Source organism: Piliocolobus tephrosceles, chromosome 5, assembly GCF_002776525.5.
Source record: "Piliocolobus tephrosceles isolate RC106 chromosome 5, ASM277652v3, whole genome shotgun sequence".
In the NCBI taxonomy this organism is placed as follows: Eukaryota; Metazoa; Chordata; class Mammalia; order Primates; family Cercopithecidae; genus Piliocolobus; species Piliocolobus tephrosceles.
This window is the reverse complement of record NC_045438.1, coordinates 158,452,769-158,472,919: the sequence shown is the minus strand read 5'-3', so window position 1 is coordinate 158,472,919 and position 20,151 is coordinate 158,452,769. Positions and strand designations below refer to the sequence as shown.

Below are 20,151 nucleotides of genomic sequence, written 5' to 3'. Positions count from 1 at the left end.
TTAAAAAGTTATTTCAGGCTGGGCACGAGTGGCTCATGCCTGTAATCCCAGCACTTTGGGAGGCTGAGGCGGGCGGATCACGAGGTCAAGAGATCGAGACCATCCTGGCCAACATGGTGAAACCCCGTCCCTACTAAATATACAAAAAATTAGCCGGGCGTGGTGGCAGGCGCCTGTAGTCCCAGCTACACAGGAGGCTGAGGAGGGAGAATGGAGTGAATCCAGGAGGCAGACCTTGCAGTGAGCATTTTCTTTTAAGGAAAATGCATAAAGAAATTTATTTGGACAAAAGTCTAATAATTTTTTTTTTTTTTTTTTTTTTTTGAGACGGAGTCTCGCTGTGTCGCCCAGGCTGGAGTGCAGTGGCCGGATCTCAGCTCACTGCAAGCTCCACCTCCCGGGTTTATGCCATTCTCCCTCCTCAGCCTCCCGAGTAGCTGGGACTACAGGCGCCCGCCACCTCGCCCAGGTAGTTTTTTTTTGTATTTTTTAGTAGAGACGGGGTTTCACTGTGTTAGCCAGGATGGTCTCGATCTCCTGACCTTGTGATCCGCCCGTCTCGGCCTCCCAAAGTGCTGGGATTACAGGCTTGAGCCACCGCGCCCGGCCAAGTCTAATAATTTTTAAAACATGTTTTCTTCATTAAAGAATTCTAAGTTTCTAATGCTTCAGTTTATACCCATATAGTGGTGTATTCTGCACAACTGCTCTAATTTAAAAGGTATAAATAACATCCAGAAGGTTGTTTCACAATCTGATACAAACTCCAAAAATTGCTTAGATGCTTAGTGTTAAAATGTATGCTAGAAATGCATTAGGATGTATGCTGTAAATAACAATAAAAAATAAATACACTAATTTACATATTCTCTCCATTTTAATATAAAAAGATAAGGCCGGGTGCAGTGTCTCCGTAATCCCAGCACTTTGGGAGGCTAAGGCGGGTAGATCACGAGGTCAGGAGATCAAGACCATCCTGGCTAACAATATGAAACCCCATCTCTACTAAAAAATACAAAAAATTAGCTGGGTGTGGTGGCGGGCGCCTGTAGTCCCACGTACAGGCTGAGGCAGAAGAATGGTGTGAACCCAAGAGGCGGAGCTTTCAGTGAGCTGAGATCGCGCCACTGCACTCCAGCCTGGGCGACAGAGCGAGACTCCGTCTCAATAAATAAATAAATAAATAAATAAGACTACATTCATTAAAAACTTGGTAAACTTTTTAAAAGAGTAGTTCACAACTGCACTAAATGTTCCTTCATTTTATTAAGAAAGAGGTTGAAGTCTGTTTTTTTCACAGCCTTCAGCTGAGGAAACAGCAGATACTAGTTTTCTTGACATGGTTCAGTAATTTTGGCACTTCACTCCTTTCAGACCGAGTCAAACATGCTTTTAAATAGATGGATGTGGCCTATTAGTAGACCTCATTTCCTTACTAAGGACTTCGAATGAAATTATGGACTTGCTTTCAATGTTATAAAGGTCTCAAGCATATTTTCACAAGTTCACATATTCAAAAGGAAAGCAATGTCTGACTGTACACACCAGAGATGAATTCTTTGAACGGATCACCAAGCGGTGGTTTGTATTTTGTGACCTCTTTACTACTAACATATGTTCAAGAGGAAATTAGGAGTGATTTCCGACTTCTCTCTTTTGCCAATTTCCTCACTGCTTTCTCTCCTTTACACATGGGCACATTTAAGTGGTGTAAATTGCATTTTCCTCCACCCCCTTCTCAATTCAGAGCCTCTCTTTCCTGATGAGATTTTTATCTCTCTAGCTCATGCAAAATCATCCTTCACTCATATTTTACATCAATTCATTCATTACCAGTAGTTAACTTAGTGTATTTAGGCGAATGTTAGCATTTAATAAGTTCACATTAACTCACTAAATTCCTATAACGTATGTCAAAAATTAAATTAAAAAAATAAAATTTCATCACCAGCATCTTCCTGCTTCTCAGTGATATCTATTCAGTTTTGGAGATCAGCAAAATCTCTAGAAATCTTAACTATTAATAAATCTACTATGGATAGGCTTTGTGGCTTCTGCCTTCGTGCTTCTATTTAGTGGCTATAACGCAAAGTAACTCTCTAAAGGGAAACACTTTTAAAGCACTTTTTATTGTAATAAGAGCAGATAACATGAGATCTACCCTCTTAACGCAAGTTTAATCACTGCAGTGTTAACTGTCAGCACGATGCCGGACCTCGGATCCCTAGAACTTACTCATCTTCAATAAGTGAAAGGTAATGTATTTATATGTGTGTTTAAGTAGTGCTAAATCAGTTCCTTTTAATAATTTTAGTAACGTTACCCTATTAAGTATATTCAATAATGTGGAAGAAACAATATTTTGTGATTTGAACAGAAAAAAGAACCTGAAAACCTGAAATTTTTAAGAACTGACAGTTTCTAATAATAATTTCCTTTTCGTTAAAAAGCAACAAACACCTTTTGATGCGGACACTCTCAACTTGAAAGGAAATCTACGATAGAGTAGCAAACGTGAACAACAACAAACTCATTTATAACCAGTGACAACCAAAACGTACGAAGTTTTTAAAAGAATGTGATTGTTGTCAGAAGGAATCGGGTCCCGCGGTGCAGTTGTTCAGCTCTGGTCGCACTCAAAACCATGGCTGAGGGGCGCAGGGAGCCCTCCTCCAAGGCTGGTGGGCACAGACCAGCAAGAAAGTGAATTCTGCATACTGTACGGATCATCGCTCAGTTCAGGGCAGTCAGATTGCATCTGGGATCAACCAATTGTGCTTCATGAAACCGTCACGCCTCATTTGTGTCTGGCTGTTTTCTTCTGTCTGGCTGTAAACAAGGCCAGCTCCAGTTTTCTTCCTACCCTTATCTGCCGGGTCAGACCAAGTCGGTGGCCTCAGAGCTCGAGTGAAAGCTCCTTCTTGCAGACAACAGTTCCTGTGCACACTGGGAAGTCACAAAGAGAAGCAACTTTGGGATGACAGAGTTAGGGTCTCTTTTTGGATACGCATACCTTAGATTCCTACACATGCCGGCGTGGCATGGCTCTTCCATGAAACGAAATTAGGTGTTCCTAATATGAACAACTGTTTTTTTCAGCAGCCTAGCTCAGCAGATTCATCTTGCTGGGGAGGCGGGGGTGCTAGTGATTGTGTTTTCTTGTTTCACTGCTCTGGGGCTTTGCTTGGATCAGCCAAAAAAGACATGGATAGAAATACTGTCAATCTGGTCCCACTCCAGGAACCTAATCATGCCTGAATCGCTCGGAGGAGTGTAATGATGGCAACATTACAGGAACAGGTATGTTGGATTCCGTTCTCATGCACTTCGGCCACAGTATCGCCTTTACAATAAAGCAAAATACGATTTTGAAGACACATCATCTCAATCATCAAAGGGAGGGGGTGTCACTGAAGCCCTTTTCCTTGGCAAGTGGCACAAAGGTAATGTTTAGTATTCACTACATTGAATTCTCCTAGCCAGCTGGTGTGTCCCTGTTAAGACTTTCATTTATGCAGCTTGAGCTGGAACCTTTTTTGTTCTCCCAGTCCATTACTTTGTCGATTCAAGGGATAACAGCCAAAGTGAAACAGCTTGCAATTTGCACCTGTCTGCTCTAAGCATTCCATGTTAGATTGTGTGGAGAGCAAACCCTTCACTGCTAATGAGAGTAAGACTGGGTAGGGCTGAATGCAGTTTTGTTGGGGGGCTTATAGGATATTTGAGTGGTTTTTTTTTTTTGTAACTGATTTGATGAGGAGCTCCCCATTTTCATGTTTAGAGTCCCTGGAGTAAGAGAAAAATACAATTCAAAACACACACACACACACACACACACACACACACACACACATAAAGTTGTGTACTCTTTAAAGAAAATTTTAAGTGTCATGTAACTAAGAAGTGAATTAATATTCAGCCTGAGTTGCCTCAGATAAGAAAGCAAAAATTTAAATGCTAAATTATTTGTATGTGGGTATAAACATAAAATACCTACAGAGACCTTTACTTTGTAGCGTTGGCAAGGAAAGACACTAAATTAAAAAAAAATTTTAGGCATATTCCAGAATTAGAACTAGTTTTGGTAATAATGTCAAGGGCCTAAAAATAAACTTGAGATTTCTGCTTAGATTGCCTTTGAAAATTTAAGCTACTGAATCCGAAACAAAAATTCAAGGGTGTCACTTCAAAATCATACCTAGATAGATATAAACATCTTTATCCAACTCATCAGCATGTGAATCACAGAATGAATTCTCCACAATTGCACAAATGTCAGCACCTATGATTCTCCCAAATCTTTTCCCAGTTCTCTGCATTCCCCTAGCTTTGATTCTTTCAAGGAATTATATCAGTGGATTACCATCTATTTTGAAAGAATTAAACTCGTTGAGATGAAAGAGTTTTAATCATGGCTTATGACATTCCCCCCAAACCTGGGGATATTAAAAGACTCAAAATAATAATGTTTGAATTATTAGGCAAAATATTCTCAAAGATGATCCAAAATTTAGTAAACTAAAAAAAAAAAAATAGCCTAATAATATATTTATCAAAGGATCTGTGCTACATTTGGATTCTAAACATTCCCCGCATTGGCACTTCCTGTTGAAATAACTTATATGATGACGGGTTAAATGAAGTCGAAGTGGCCGCAAATGTGTCCCACTAGTAATTAATATATTTGAATCTAGTTGTTGGCCCACATCTGGCCTGACAGATAACGTTCCAGCTTGTTCAGCGACGACCCTTTCAGCACAGCGTTAGGAGTCCTGCCAGCCTTTGCAGAGTCTGGTCAGGTCAAAGGGTTGAGCCATGTGTAATTCAGAACAGAGGAGGTCCCACGGTCACTCCACAAAAACAATTACACTACTTATTTCACTCTAGCCCTTGCCCAAAATTCACAAGCCTCACAGTTTCAGTGCAGCCAATCTGATTCTGCCCCTAGGCGATAAGCCACATGAAAATATGCGCTGCTGTGTTTATAAATCTAATCAAAAATAGAAAGAGCGGACAGGCACCATGAGGTCCTACTATGGATCATGAGAATCCTTGCGAATTCTGAGGCACTTTTGTTTCTCTTCCATAGACTCTCTTTTGCTACGATATTGCCTGCTACACTCGTTAATCAGCCTCTTTACTGGTGAGTGCTACAAAAGAGGCTACGTTTCTACTCACTTCTATACTTTCCATCCATGGATAACGAAAAGTCAAGCTTGAAAGCCTTGCTTTTAAAGGAAAAAAATTAAGGAGGGGCCTACTGTGACATCGATCTTACCTCTCTCTCCATGTTCTCAGCTTCTTGCCCTTGGCAAAGTGCAGATTTCAATCCAGTTTCCCTAAAAAAGAAAGATAATATTTAAAAACCAAGGTAAATTGACCCAACCATGGCTATGTTAAGCACTGTGGAACTGGAGAGCTACAGTGCTACTTAATGGGTTCCGAAAAATCTAAGTATAAAGTCAACAGGATATAAGCTAGTGTCTTACTTTTATTGTTGTTGCTCGTTTCTTAAGCCAGACTCCTAATAAACTGAGGGTCAGTCAACATTCTCAAAATGTTTTACAAAGGCAATCTCTAGGAAAACTTCAGATTTGATTGAGATGGCTTAAATGTCCTATTTTATTCCCCAAAAGTGACAAATTCAGATTGCATTGAAGTTACAGTGACAGCTTGCTGCTGCACACCTTAGATGTCTGTGCTGTTTATCATTTAAAAGTTGTCATCCAGGTTTGCAACAGTCATAAGTAGATAATATCTGATAAAGTCAATGATAAATATATGTACTGAAGGGCTAAGCAGATTAAACCCTGAGAACATCATCCAGCAAAGATATAAAATATAAAAATTACAATAAAAGGAAATGTGGTTTTAACACTCATTTTTAAAATTCCTTAAAGTCATACAATAAATTATTAAGGTCAATCCGCAAACTATTACATTTGATATTACTTTAATTGACAGAAATACTACACCAGAACACAGTCTGGGCCCAGATAATTAGAATAAATGGAATTTTTTTAATGAGTGATGATCCCAACATTTATTAAATTATTGTAAATGTTCACCAGAATAATATTTTAGGCCATATATGGTGGCTCACACTTGTAATCCTAGCACTTTGGGAGGCCAAGGTGGGTGGATTGCTTGAGCTCAGGAGTTTGAGACCAGCCTGGGCAATATAATGAGACACCTATCTCTACAAAAAATAGCCAGGCATGGTGGCACACGCCTGGAGTCCCAGCTACTTGGGAGGCTGAGGTGGGAGGCTGGCTTGAGCCTGTGAGGCAGAGGTTGCAGTGAGGTGACATCGTGCCACTGCACTCCAGCCTGGGTGCCAGAGCCAGACCCTGTCTCAAAAAAAAAAAAAAAAAAAAAAAGAGTCTTTTAAACTTTAAACTTGAAGTTTGCCCTTTTGAAATGGTTAGCAGTACTTGGCAGTAAAATAAAGCCCATTGTCTATGAATGATACACGTGACACTATTTTTATTCAGAGCTATCTATTATTGTTTTCAAAAATTACTTCACAAAGTGCATATGAGCTTTTGAATAGTATCGATGTTGAGATATGGAATATTTTAGTCCTTCTAGTGCTAATTTAAAAACTCCTACTTTTTTATTAAAAGTAACCTAAGAGTTTTAAAGATTATATTGAATTACTTCCTAAAATAAGTGAAACACATGCGAAAGTATTTAAAAGAAAAAACCAGTGTCAAGATTTAAAAAATGTAAACAGTTGGCAGAAATTGAAGTTTGACTTGCTTGTGTTTTCCACAGCACAGTGACTGAAGAGTAATTCTAAAGAATCTATTTCTAGGAATATATGTGGAGCAGAATTTTTTTTCCCTTGAACTTGGCCTTAATCTGATAGTTAATACCTGTCTTTGAAAATGTTTGTAAGTTGCAACATTGCTCATGTTAATTGTCATCATAAATTTATTTTGCAGACATATAACCCAAAGTGTACAAGCCAAAAAGCCCAGGTTACCTCTATTAACATAAATAGAATGCTTAAGAAACTTCAAATAAGGCAGAGCACTTGTCTTCCTTCCTAGAAGGCTGCATTTTAAATGCCTTTCTACACAAATATTCAGAATACAGTCTCAGTAGAGTAAGGCCCAATATAATTGTAAAATAAGATCAAAAGTCCTCATTATCTCAGACAAAATGTAGAGTTGAATGCAGAAGGCAGCCTGAGAGAAGTGAGTGTTGTATCATTTTAAAAAGCTGCTGTCACCCGGGGAGGCATACAGCTGTCTCTTGCCCTGTCTCAGGAACAACGGGAGTGGCCCAGGGTGCCTCTTCACTTAGGAATCTCTGACAGGTTCTGTTAGGCGTTATTTCAATAAAACATGTCAGTCACTGAGTTTGTATGAGCTAGAATTTGGGGGTTGTAGTCAGACCCTCACAAATGGGGGACAACCAGCAGAACATGGGTTATGAAAAGCAAATGACCCATCCTGAGCCAAGGAAAATCAGTAAACATATGACCTGGCTTTAGAGCATGAACAGATTTGGCAAGCTGTTGGCTGTAATGGATATGTTGACACACGAAAATGTGTCTCCCGTGCAACTCCTCAGGGCTTAGTTCAAAGACCTCAAAAGTGGGAAAGAATTGTTAAAAGGTGGAAAACAGCCTTTCAGCTGCTAAGGAGTTCTGGCAAGTGGTAGGGATAAAGAAGAGGTATGAGGCTGGGTTCCAGAGGCCAGAGGAGCTGGATCAGCATGGAGGATGCAAGGACCCTGTAAATATGTGCACAGGCAGCAGAGTGAACTTTGAGGAATAGACAAACAGTCCAACGGGAAAAGGGAAATGGAAGAAACACAGGAGCAAAGAGTGGTGAAGAAAATGAGAACAAGAAGTTCATAGGACAATGAGTAGAATCTGTCAGCACGTAATAATTTCAACAAGTTAGTGATTATTAATGATCAGCTACCACATTCCTTTTAAAACACAAAAAACCTATTGCTTGAGTAACTGGCAAAATATGAAGCCAATCAGAAAATGGATTCATTTGCTAAACTATCTATAAGACCTTCACTGTTGGCCAGGCACAGTGGCTCACACCTGTAATCCCAGCACTTTGAGAGGCTGAGTGGATTGCCTGAGGTCAGGAGTTTGAGACCAGCCTGGCCAACATGGTGAAACCTCGTCTCTACTAAAAATATAAAAATTAGCCGGGCATGGTGGTGCATGCCTGTAATCCCAGTTACTTGGGAGGCAGAGGCAGGAGAATCACTTGAACCTGGGAGGTGGGGGTTGCAGTGAGTCGAGACTGAGCCACTGCACTCCAACCTGGATGACACAGCAAGAGCAAGACTTTGTCTCAAAAAAAAAAAAAAAAAAAAAAAGTCCAAAGTAGCTAGCTAAAAAAAAAAAAAAGAAAAATAAATTATAAACACTATAAATTTATCAAAAATAATAATAATAATAACCTTAGGCTTTATCGAGAACTCTAGACTTAATATAATAAATAAACAAACAGGCACCATTGCAGAACTCACACTGCGGCTGCCGGTTTGGATGACAGTGTAGCATGTTTATAGAAATGCAAGTGGCCTACAATAGGGATCATTTTCTAAAAGCCAATCTCCAACTTGCAAGCAGATTAATAACTGCAATATCCCCTGCTTGCAAGTAACCTGTTGGCCACACTGTCTTGAGTCCAGGTTAATAAGCACCGCTGATTTGTATAGTCATTTTGTTGTTTGTTGATTTGAAGGCTGATTTTAAAACAGCTTTCACTGAAATTGTTGGCCTTATATTGCAAATTAAGCCTTGGAATTGCCAAATCTCTGACGACTGGTTCACTGCTTCCAAAGAAGGGAATTAACATGGCTACAGCTGTCGTTTCTTTGCATTTCTCTTCTCAAGCAGACCAGCAAGGGCAAAGATGGTGTTTAACAGAGGTCGCAAGCCAGATTCTGTCTGCAGACACATTTTGTTTAACCTCCACAGTGATTTTTACAACGTTGAGCCAGTGTTTAAAAATAAGAAAGTTGCCACTTAAAATAGAAATCCAATTTCTGATTTGTCTTGGAAAATTAAAAGCTTTGGCAACATAGGATCAGAGTTCACGGTTGGCAGCAATTGGCAAGAGGTGAGTGGTGGCAGCGTGTTTTTCAGGCAATACTCTCCAGGCCCACAGGTCCCATCCTCCCTACTGCAGACCACAAACCAAAATGTCCTTTCCTTTAAGGAGTCATTTTAGTTATTGCTACAGCCTTGGAACGAAGAGCAGAGCCTCAGAAGCAGTGGGTGCTTGAAAAATATTTAGGTAATGTTGAATGAAGTGATCTCAAGACAGATGGGTAATATTCATGGGTGGCTCTAAGACAATAGGGAGTGTCCAGGAGCCCTCACAATGTATGCCGCAATTTTAAAAACTCTGCCAATCCTTAGCTTGCACTGCTGTTTCTCTTATAAAGAAAGATTTTCCCTTGTCACTAACAAAAGCAGGGCCACGAGTGTCAAGGAAAACGGAGCCCACATAGACCCAGCACACTTTACTCATTTATGTTTCTTGCCTGGCCCCTACAGGCATCCGAATTTGAAACTTCTGAGAGAGAGATGAGAGGAGGCCTGGTACCCACAGTGACAAACTGCTCCACCATCATTCTCCCCCTCATCCTACCCAGTAGTTTTCTGCACTAGTGTCTAAATCTACATTGAGGAATAGGTAAAAAGAGGAATACAAACTGTGCCTTGGAGAGTCAATAGTTAACACACCACCACTCTACACAGGAGTAAGAACAGCAGTGTGGAATGGACTGGAGTGTATGGTTAGGAAAGAACTGCTTCAAATCTCCTGCACGTAGAAGAGTTACTTAACCTCTGAAAATCTCCAGCTGCTCTACAGGATATTTGAGAAATGTTTAAGATTGTGTATATGAGACTTTCAGCTTCCACTGAAGGTGTCCAAAGCTAGAAAGGGCATCATTCCCAAATGTAAAGCAATAAACATCCTAAGTAATATACAAAGTTAGAAACGTTATTGAACTCCTCGGAGAGCTGAAGTCATGGGTGACAGATTAATCCCAAGTCTAGAGACAGTGACGTGCCTCCAAGGAGTGACAGAACGCAAGCACTTGCTTTCTGGAGCAGGTAGGAGACCCCTTGCGAATCAGTAAGAAGAATTCAGCCAAAAATTGTCAATAATTGTCTAAAGTCTGAATGTGGCTTAGTTAACAGTAGGGAACTTGTGGGATCTTCAAACACAAGGGAAATTCACATCTACTCACAGTCTCTTCTCCGTAGACCTTCTGGGTGCTCAGAATAAATACTGGGGCAACGTGAGAGCCCAGAGTGGTGCATCCAAATGGGGGGAAACTTTGCCTCCAAGGGGACATTTGACAATGTCTGGAGATAGTTTTGTTTGTCACAGCTTGGGGATCCGGTGATTAGAGCCTGGATCTAATGTGGCTAAACATCCTGCAGTACATAGATGAGCCCCGCTATGACAAACTGTCCAATCCGTAATATCAATAGAGCTGCTATTGAGAAACCCTGGTCTTGACAAGGCTTCCCTAGTGATGCAGATTTTGTGGAGAGGAAGAGAAGCTACTACAGGAAAGCACAAAGTCTTACCTGAATATTCCACTTCTACCTCTTCTAAGGAACAGAAGCCTCCTCTGTTGGAGGGGCAATGAACCCTGTTGTACCAAGCCACAGGTTAAGACTCTTTGCTGCTGGGAGAAGAGAATACAAACATACCCTGTAACCCTATGGTAGGAGCAAGAAAATATCCTGGCCTGAATTATTAGAGGTCCCCTACTTAAGGCAGAGGGACAGGTTCACTGAGATGGCCCCATCCCTGAGACCCAGAGACACAGCTCCTGCTTAATTCTGAGGAGAACATCCACACAGCCTACCAACAGGCTACCAAGCACTGAGTAGCCAGTAATATCAATGTCCTGGTGGAAGAAGAGCAAAAACATAACGAGAGACGCAGTCTAAAGGCAAGTTGCAAAGAAAGGACTTAAACATGGCCAGGCGCAGTGGCTCACGCCTGTAATCCCAGCATTTTGGGAGGCCGAGGCAGGTGAATCACAAGGTCAGGAGACTGAGACCATGCTGGCTAACACCGTGAAACCCCCTCTCTACTAAAAATACAAAAATTAGCCAGACGTGGTGGCACATGCCTGTAGTCCCAGCTACTCAGGAGGCTGAGACTGGAGAATCACTTGAATCCAGGAGGCGGCGGTTGCGGTGAGCCGAGATAGCACCATTGCACTCCCACCTGGGCAACAGAGCAAGGCTCCATCTCAAAAAAATAAAAAATAAATAAAGGACTTCAACCTGAAGTTTAAGCCAACACTGAAGAAACTTCTCCTATTAATAGCCACCACTCTAAGCATGAGTTAAGACTAGAGGAGTTCTCAGCCTGTGACGCACTGACGATAGCCCTAACAACAACAACTACAACCACACCCAGTTCAAGTCCTGTCCTGGCTAGACAGACTGACCCCCACACATTGAAAGACTAACGAAATTAAAGGCATGTCATTTATGGGCATAAGGAACGTTTATCTTAATCTCTACTGTCCTACCCAAAATGACCAGCTTTCCAACAAAGTCAGGTGACAAATAAAAAAGCAAAGGCGGAGTGGAGGGGAGGGGGCACTCTGTCAGATAGACAAAGCAATCAAGAGAAGCAGAATCAGATGTGACCCAGGTGTTGAAACTGTCAGAGAATTAAAAACAACATGATTGATGTGGTAAAAGCCCTAATATAAAAGGTGGACAACATACCTGACTAGATGTGGAATTTCAGCAGAGAGATGGAAACTATAAGAAAGAATTAAATGAAAATATGTTAGAAATAATATGGTATGCAGAATGCTATCAGCAACCTCATCAGTAGTCTCAACATGACTGAGGATAGAATCAGTTGAACTCAAACTATTACCAATAGAAATTACTCAAATTTAACCACAAATATTTTTTTAAATGAGTTTAAAAAAAAGTTAATACAGAGGATCAAAGAGTGATGGGACCAATTCAAATAATGGACGTACCTGTAATTTTGAATGCAAAAGGAGAAGGGAGCACAGGGTAGAAAAACCACTGAAGGAATGGTGGCTAAGAATTCCCTCAAATTAGTGATGGACACCAAAGCTCACATTCGAAGGAACTCACAGCAGACCAACTAGCATAAAACACATCTGGATACCTCATCTATAAAGTACTAAAAACCAACAGCAAAGAAAAAATCATGAAGGCAGGCAGAGAAAAGAAGCATATCACACACAGAGGAACACACATAAGAATTACAGCAGACAATCAAAAACTATGTGAACCAGAAGGCAGTAAAGGAAACATCTTTACAGAAAGAAAAACAATCATAAATACAAAATTTTATACTCCCAAAAATATCTTTCAGAAATTATGATGTGGGGCTGGTTGTGGTGGCCCACACCTGTAATCCCAACACTTTGGGAGGCAGAGGTGGGTGGATCACCTGAGGTCAGGAGTTCGAAACCAGTCTGGCCAACATGGCAAAATCTGGTTTCTACTAAAAATACACAAAAATTACCCAGGTGTGGTGGCGTGCACCTGTAATCCCAGCTACTCGAGAGGCTGAGGCAGGAGAATCGCTGGAACCCGGGAGGTGGAGGTTGCAGTGAGCCAAGATCACGCCACTGCACTCCAGCCTGAGCAACAGAGCAAGACTCAGTCTCCAAAAACAAACAAACAAACAAACAAACAAACAAACAAACAGAAATGACGATGTGGGATACAAACATAGTGGAATGAAGATTGTCAAATCTCAGCCTTCAAAAAACAACTCTAAAATTGCAAGAAGAAAAGGGTCTAAAGCAGTAATCTCAGTGCTCTGGAAAATGACCAGAGGTGAAAAACAAATACAGAAAAACATTCATTAATGGAAAACTGCTCAAATTAAGGCATGAATTGGGGGAGTCTATAGCATTCTTGACTGAGGTTGCTCCAGTATCTGCAGTCCCCCACTACCCTGACCTTATTCCAGCTAGACCAGTGTTGTAAAGCTGCCAGGGAAAGTCTGGGCAAAAACAACAATTTCACTGTTGGAGGAAGATGACTTCATTTGATGCTAGGGCAGAAAATCCACACCAAGTTGTATTATAAGTGGAAGTAGCAAACTAATGGGAAGCAAATAATGAAAGCCCGTAGCTCTACCACCCTGAATTGTGGTCCTACTTGGGTGGAGCAGTGAAAAATTTGACTAACATTAAATTTGGCAGGAAGAACCTAGAGATGAGATGGCCAAAGAAGGGTTGGCTGATTGCTCCTCAGGTCTCTGGCTAACTGGGAGGCTGTGCACACATGCAGGGAAGACTCAAGAGGGCCCAGCTGTCTACGCATCCTGCATTGATTTGGATGCTATGCAAGTCTACAGGAAAGACCCAGGAGGGCCTGGCAGAAAGTAAACTCTGTGAATGTCTGAAAACTGTCTGAATGTTGAATGGGCTCCCAAACCCTCCCACGGATCCATCAGCAGAAGACGGAAGTCTTACTGGTCAAGGTATTTGAGGACAATCATTGGTTGACTACCAAACTATGCAGACACAGAGGAGCCACTAGAAAGCCAGCATAAACTTAACCTTTAATTTTTTCTTAAAATAAGCAGAGATATCAGCAGCCACACATCATGGGGAAGATAGATCCAACAGATTAAGTTCCAGCAAGTTATCAAAACCAAGACAAAAGAAAACAAGCAAAACAATAACAACACACAAACAGCAACAATAACAGCGCTCAAGGAAAGAAATCAGAATTATATTTGCTACAATATATTATCTAAGATGTCTGGTTCTTGACAAAAATTTACAAGACAGAACAAAAAGGAACGTGTGACCTATATTCAGGGAACTAAGTTGTCAATAAAAATTAACTCTGAGTGGATAAGGAGGTTGCATTTAGCGGACAAAGACTTCAAAGCATTTATTATAACTATGTTCAAAGAATTAACAGAAGTCATGTTTAAAGAATTAAAGAAAAACTCTGACAGAATTAAAATAAAATATAATGATAATTAAAGAAAACATATAATTTTCAAAATAAGAAATTTCAAAAAAAAATCATTAACACTCAAACACAAAAATTAACCCCAAATGGGTCATAGTCCTAAATGTAAAAGCTAAAACTATTACAATTCTAGGTGAGAGTTGTTGTGACTTTGGCAGTCTTATTCACAATTAATTATGAGAACAAAGATACCATCCCTAAAAGAAAAAAATTGAAAAAATAACCTTCAAAATTGAAAACATATTATTACAAGTTTAGCAGTTCAAAACACCCAATTTATTGCTTCATGATGCTATAGTTCAAAAGTCTGGCAGGGCATGGCTGGTTTGTACTCAAACTGAAATCAAAATGTCAGCTGGCTACACTGTTATCTGAAGCGTGGGGCCATTCATGTTATTCATGTTATTGACAGGATTCAGTTGTTTTCACCTGTAGGGCTGAAAGCCTGCCTTCCTTACTGACGGTCAGTTAGGAGCCACATTTAACTTCTAGAGGTAGCCACATTCTACATCCTGTGACCTACTCCATCTTCAAGTCAGCAATGGTGTGTACATCGAAACCTTCTTATGCTTTGAATCTCTCTGGCTTCTCTTTCTAACATTATCCAGAGAAAACGTTCTGGTTTGAAAGGGCTTGTGTGACAAAATGTATCCTACCTACATAATCTCTGTATCTTAAGATCGACTGATTGATACTTTAATTACTGCAAAAGCCCTTCACATCAGTACCTAGATGGGATAGGTACTGAACCCATCATGGGATATCCAAAGGACAGGAAACTTGGGGAGACATGTTTAAAATTATGCTTACATAAACATAGCATGGGAAGGAAAAAAAAGAAAAAAAAAGGCTTACCAAAACTTCATTAAGAAGGGAAAAGACAAGCCACAGACTGGGAAAAACTATTTTTGAATTTATATACCTAACAGACAACTTATATTCAGAATGTATAAATACCACTTGCAATTCAATAATCAAATGGTAAGCAACCCAGTTACAGGATGGCAAAAGATATGAACAGACATTTGCTAAGAAGATATACGAATAGCTAATAAACACATGAAAAGATGCTGAACATCATTAGTCAGTGCCACTCCCAGGCATTTCCCCAAATGAAATATAAATACATTTCATACATAAAAATCCATACATGAATACCTTTAGTGACTTTATTTTAATTTCTAAAAAATAGAAACAATGCTGATTAATGTCCCCCAGCTGGTGAATGGATAAACCATGGTAAAGCATGCAGTAGAATACTGTTCAGTAATAAAAGACATAAATCTTAAAGGTGAAGGAATACAGACTCACAGCCTACAAAATGTTTAATTCCATATATGCCTTGCTGGAAAAGGCAAAACATAGAGACAGAAAATACATCAGTGGTTACAAGGGCTTGGGCAAAGGGACAAGTTGGCAACAAAAGAATGAAAGGGAATCCAGCATGAATGAGGAGGAAAGTAATCAAATTCTTTCATATTTTGATCGTAGTTGTAGTTACCTGAACGTATGCATTTGTCAAAATTCACAAAACTGTACATTAGAAAGGGTGAATTTGACTGTAGGCTAGTTACAGCTTCATCTTAAGAAAGAGAAACGTAATGTATATAAATTGCTCAGGAAAGAGTAGACTAAATTTTTTTCCAATTTTCATCAAAGAAATAAATGTTTATGACAAGAAATAAAATACAACAAAATGGTTAATATAAATCTGCCCCCACCCTGTTTTTTACCCACCCCAATTCATAACTCATAGAGGTGAATAGTTTCCATCTATTAGGATTTTTGTTTGATGTGATGGTTAATTCTATAACTGTAATTAATATAATTAATGCAATGATATGTATTTTATCATTGATATCATGTGTATATTATAGTGAAATACTAAAGAGTAATAAAATACTTAAATTGTAATTTCTTATTTTTGTGTTATTATATTTCTTATATTGTTTTCTTAATCTTGTCATAGATTAGAGGTTGAACGGTGTTACCCAAAAAACAGTCAACATTCTAACCCCCAGTACATGTGAACCTGACCTTATTTGTATATAGGGTGATCTGGCTTCTCTTTCTATTACCATCCAGAGAAAACTTTCTGGTTTGAAAGGGCTTGTGTGACAAAATTTATCCAACCTACATAATCTCTGTATCTTAAGATTGACTGATACTTTGATTACTGCAAAATCTCTTCACATCAGTATGAGTTCAGATGAAATCATTAAGGTGACTCATAGTCAAAATGCAACTATTTCCTTATAAAAAGTGGACATTTGGTGACAGAGACAGAACTGCACATAGGCAGAAAACCATGTGAATATGAAGAAAGAGATGGGAGTGATGCCTCCACAAGCCACAGAATGCCAAAGACTGCCAGCAGTCACCAGAAGCTATGGGGAGGCATGGAACAGATTGTTCTTCACAACTGTTAGAAAGAACTGACCCTGCTGACACCTTGATTTTAGACTTCCAGCCTCCAGAACACAGAGAGAATAAATCTCTGCCATTTCAGCTGCCCAGTTTGAGCTACTTTGTTATGACAGTTCTAGCAGTGTATTACTTTGGTATATTACCATGAATGATTAAAATGTATTTTATTTATACTATTCTTTTTTTCTCTTCTCTCCACATCACTTCCAATTATGTAAGTTACTGGGTATCAATATTTCATATCTTCTAATGGTTGCATTAAATAATATCAAACCTTTATTTGTTATTTCATAGCCCCAAGAGAGAATCGCCTCACTTCTTTCAAAGCATGAGCATTTTAAGGCCCACACCCTTTCTACCCATTTCTTCCCAACATCTCTCTCCAAATCTCTCTCAACTATACTGTTACTTTGAATTTTCAGGTTGAATATATACATTCTGTCATAACCATAATAATTATAATAACATTTTGTGCTTTTGTTAATTTAAATTTGATTTTTATATTTTGAGGTCAAATGTCACATTTTATTAATTATATAGGGTATATTTGAACACTTCTGCAATATTCAAAGTAATAGAAAATGCACTAGTAATTCTGAATGACTTTATAGAAACTTACAGATGGAACATGGCATGTAGATCCTGATGGAGTTAGAAATCTATAAAAGAGAGCTAAAATGTAGATTCCTTGATGGTACTAAATAAAGTTGACCCTAGAAAAATCATCAAATAGAAAATAAAATATCATTACACAGGCATACTTTGTCTTCAAAAAGCCTCACTTTCTCCAAATTATATTTCATATTTTCCCAAAATACTACACCTTTTGTTTCGTTTTGTTTTTTGAGAAGGAGTCTCACTCTGTCGCCCAGGCTGAAGTGCAGTGGTGCTATCTCGGCTCACTGCAAGCTCCGCCTCCCAGGTTCAAGCGATTCTCCTGCCTTAGCCTCCCAAGTAGCTGGAACTACAGGCACACACCACCATGCCCAGCTAATTTTTTTTTTTTTTTTTTTTGTATTTTTAGCAGAGATGGGGTTTCACCATGTTGGCCAGGATGGTCTCGTTCTCTTGACTTCGTGATCCACCCACCTCAGCTTCCCAAAGTGCTGGGACTACAGGCGTGAGCAACTGCGCCTGACCACCAAATACCATACTGTATTTTCCAAGTTAAGAGAAAATCAAGAAATCAATTCATGCTAATATGTAAATGATTCTTAATGGTCCTTCCAAGGCAACATTTATAATTTTTTTTAATTTTTATTTTAAGTTCAGGGGTACATGTGCAGGTCTGTTACATAGGTAAACTTGTGTCATGAGGGTTTGTGTAGAGATTATTTCATCACCCAGGTATTAAGCCTAGTATCCATTCATTATTTTTCCTGATCCTCTCCCTCCTCCAACCCTCCACCTTCCAGTAGGCCCCAGTGTGTGTTGTTCCCCTTGATGTGTCCATGTGTTCTCATCATTTAGCTCCTACAATAGCCATCATTATTATATTATTATTTTTTTTTTTAACTCCCATAGTAACCATTCTGATAGGTGTGAGATCTGATTGGTGTGAGATACTATCTCATTGTGAGTTGATTTGCATTGCTCTAATGATCAGTGATGTTGAGCTTATTTTTCATATGATTGTTGGCCACATGTGTGTCTTTTTTTGAAACGTGTTTATTCATGTCCTTTTTCCACTTTTTTATGGGATTATTTGTTTTTTGTTGTAAATTTAAGATTCTGATAGATGCTGGATATTAGACCTTTGTCAGACACAGACTTTGAAAAAGTTTTCTCCCACTCTATAGATTGTCTGTTCACTCTTTTGATCGTTTCTTTATTTTCATTATGCAGAAGTTCTTCCATCCCATTTGTCAATTTTTGCTTTTGTTGCAATTGCTTTTGGCATCTTCGTCATTAAATCTTTGCCCATGCTTATGTCCTGAATGGTCTTGCTTAGGTGATCTTCCAGCATTTTTATAGTTTTGGGTTTACATTTATGTCTTTAAACCATCTTGAGTTCATTTTTGTACATAGTGTAAAGAAGAGGTTCAGTTTCAGTCTTCTGCAAATGGCTAGCCAGTTATCCCAGCAACATTTGTTAAACAGTGAATGCTTTTCCCATTGCTTGTTTTTGTCAGGTTTTTCGAAGATCAGATAGTTGAAGGTGGGCGGTTGTATTTCTGGGTTCTCTATTCTGTTCCATTGGTCTATGTGTGTTTTTGTCCCAGTGTCATGCTGTTTTGGCTACTGTAGGCCTGTGGTATAGTTTGAAGTCGGGTAGCATGATGCCTCCAGTTTTGTTCTTTTTGTTTAGGATTGCCTTGGCTATTTAGGATCCTTTCTCATTCCACACAAATTTTTAAGTAGTTTTTTCTAGTACTGTGAAGAATATCAGTGGTAGTTTAATAGGCATAGCATTGAATCTATAAATTGCTTTGGCCATTTTAACAATACTGATTCTTCCTATTCATGAGCATGGAATGTTTTTCCATTTGTTTATGTCATCTCTGATTTCTATCAGCAGTGTTTTGTAGTTCTCCTTGTAGAGATCTTTCACCTCCCTGGTTAGCTGTATTCCTTGGTATTTTATTCTTTTTGAGGCAATTGTGAATGGGCGTTCATTCCTGATTTGTCTCTCAGCTTGACTGTTGTTAGTGTATAGGTACGCTAGTGACTTTGACACATCAGTGTTGTATCCTGAGACTTTGTTGAAGTTATTTATCAGTTTAAGGAGATTTTGGGCAGAGATGATGGGGTTTTCTAGATATAAGATTATGTTGTCAGTAAACAGGGATAGTTTAACTTCCTCTCTTCCTATTTGGGTGCCCTTTATTTCTTTCTCTTGCCTGATTCCTCTGGCCAGAACTTGTAATACTATGTTGAATAGGAAAATGTTAATTTTATATTCAGGGGGTACATGTGCAGGTTTATTACAAGGGTATATTTCATGATGTTGAAGTTTTGGCTTCTATTGTTTCCGTCACCCAGGAAGTAAGCATAGTACCTAACAGAATGGTTTTCAACCCTTGCACCCCTCCCTTCCTCTGTCCTTTTGGAATCACTGGTGCTTATTGCTCCCATCTTTATGTCCGTGTGTACCCAAGGTTTAACACACTTATCAGTGAAAACATGCGATATTTGGTTTTCTGTTTCCACGTTAATTTACTTAGGCCTCCACTGTAATGGCCTCCAGCTGCAACCATATTGCTGTAAAGGACATGATTTCATTCTTTTTATGGCTGCATAGTATTCCATGGTGTAAATGTACCACAGTTTCTTTATCCAATCCACCACTGATGGGCACTTAGCTTGATTCTATGTCTTTGTTATTGTGAATGGTGCCTCGATAAACATGAGTGCAGGTGTCATATTTTTGTGCTCTGCCTGCAATTTATTCTAAAAACCAAAACCTGATAACCGCCTTCTCACTATGACTATGTTAATACTGCTTACTGTAATATCATGCAGTTGCTAAGTTCAGTGTCATGGCTCCTGTACTACTCAAAGGAGAATAGACCCAGCAACAAGGTTAAATGGCCTCTTTCATCTATAATTTGTTTGCCTCCCTTCCCTATCCATTTTCTTTCTTCACTCTTTCTGTGAAAATTCAATTTATCAAATGTTTCATTCCTTGAGTTAAATCTCTGCATCATTTAATAACATTTTCCACACTTTTTGAATCTTTGACTTTTTTTCCTACATTCTGGGACATTTTCTTAACT

General features: G+C 39.2%; 1 protein-coding gene across 1 annotated transcript in view; it reads right to left on the bottom strand.

Annotated features, from left to right (window-relative positions):
* Positions 1–20,151, bottom strand: part of OFCC1 (orofacial cleft 1 candidate 1) — a 496,016-nt gene that overhangs the window by 215,657 nt on the left and 260,208 nt on the right. The window contains exon 3 of the mRNA XM_026446973.1: positions 5,279–5,339. Within this exon, the coding sequence (XP_026302758.1) occupies positions 5,279–5,339 (61 nt within the window). The remainder of the gene's footprint in view (positions 1–5,278; positions 5,340–20,151) is intronic.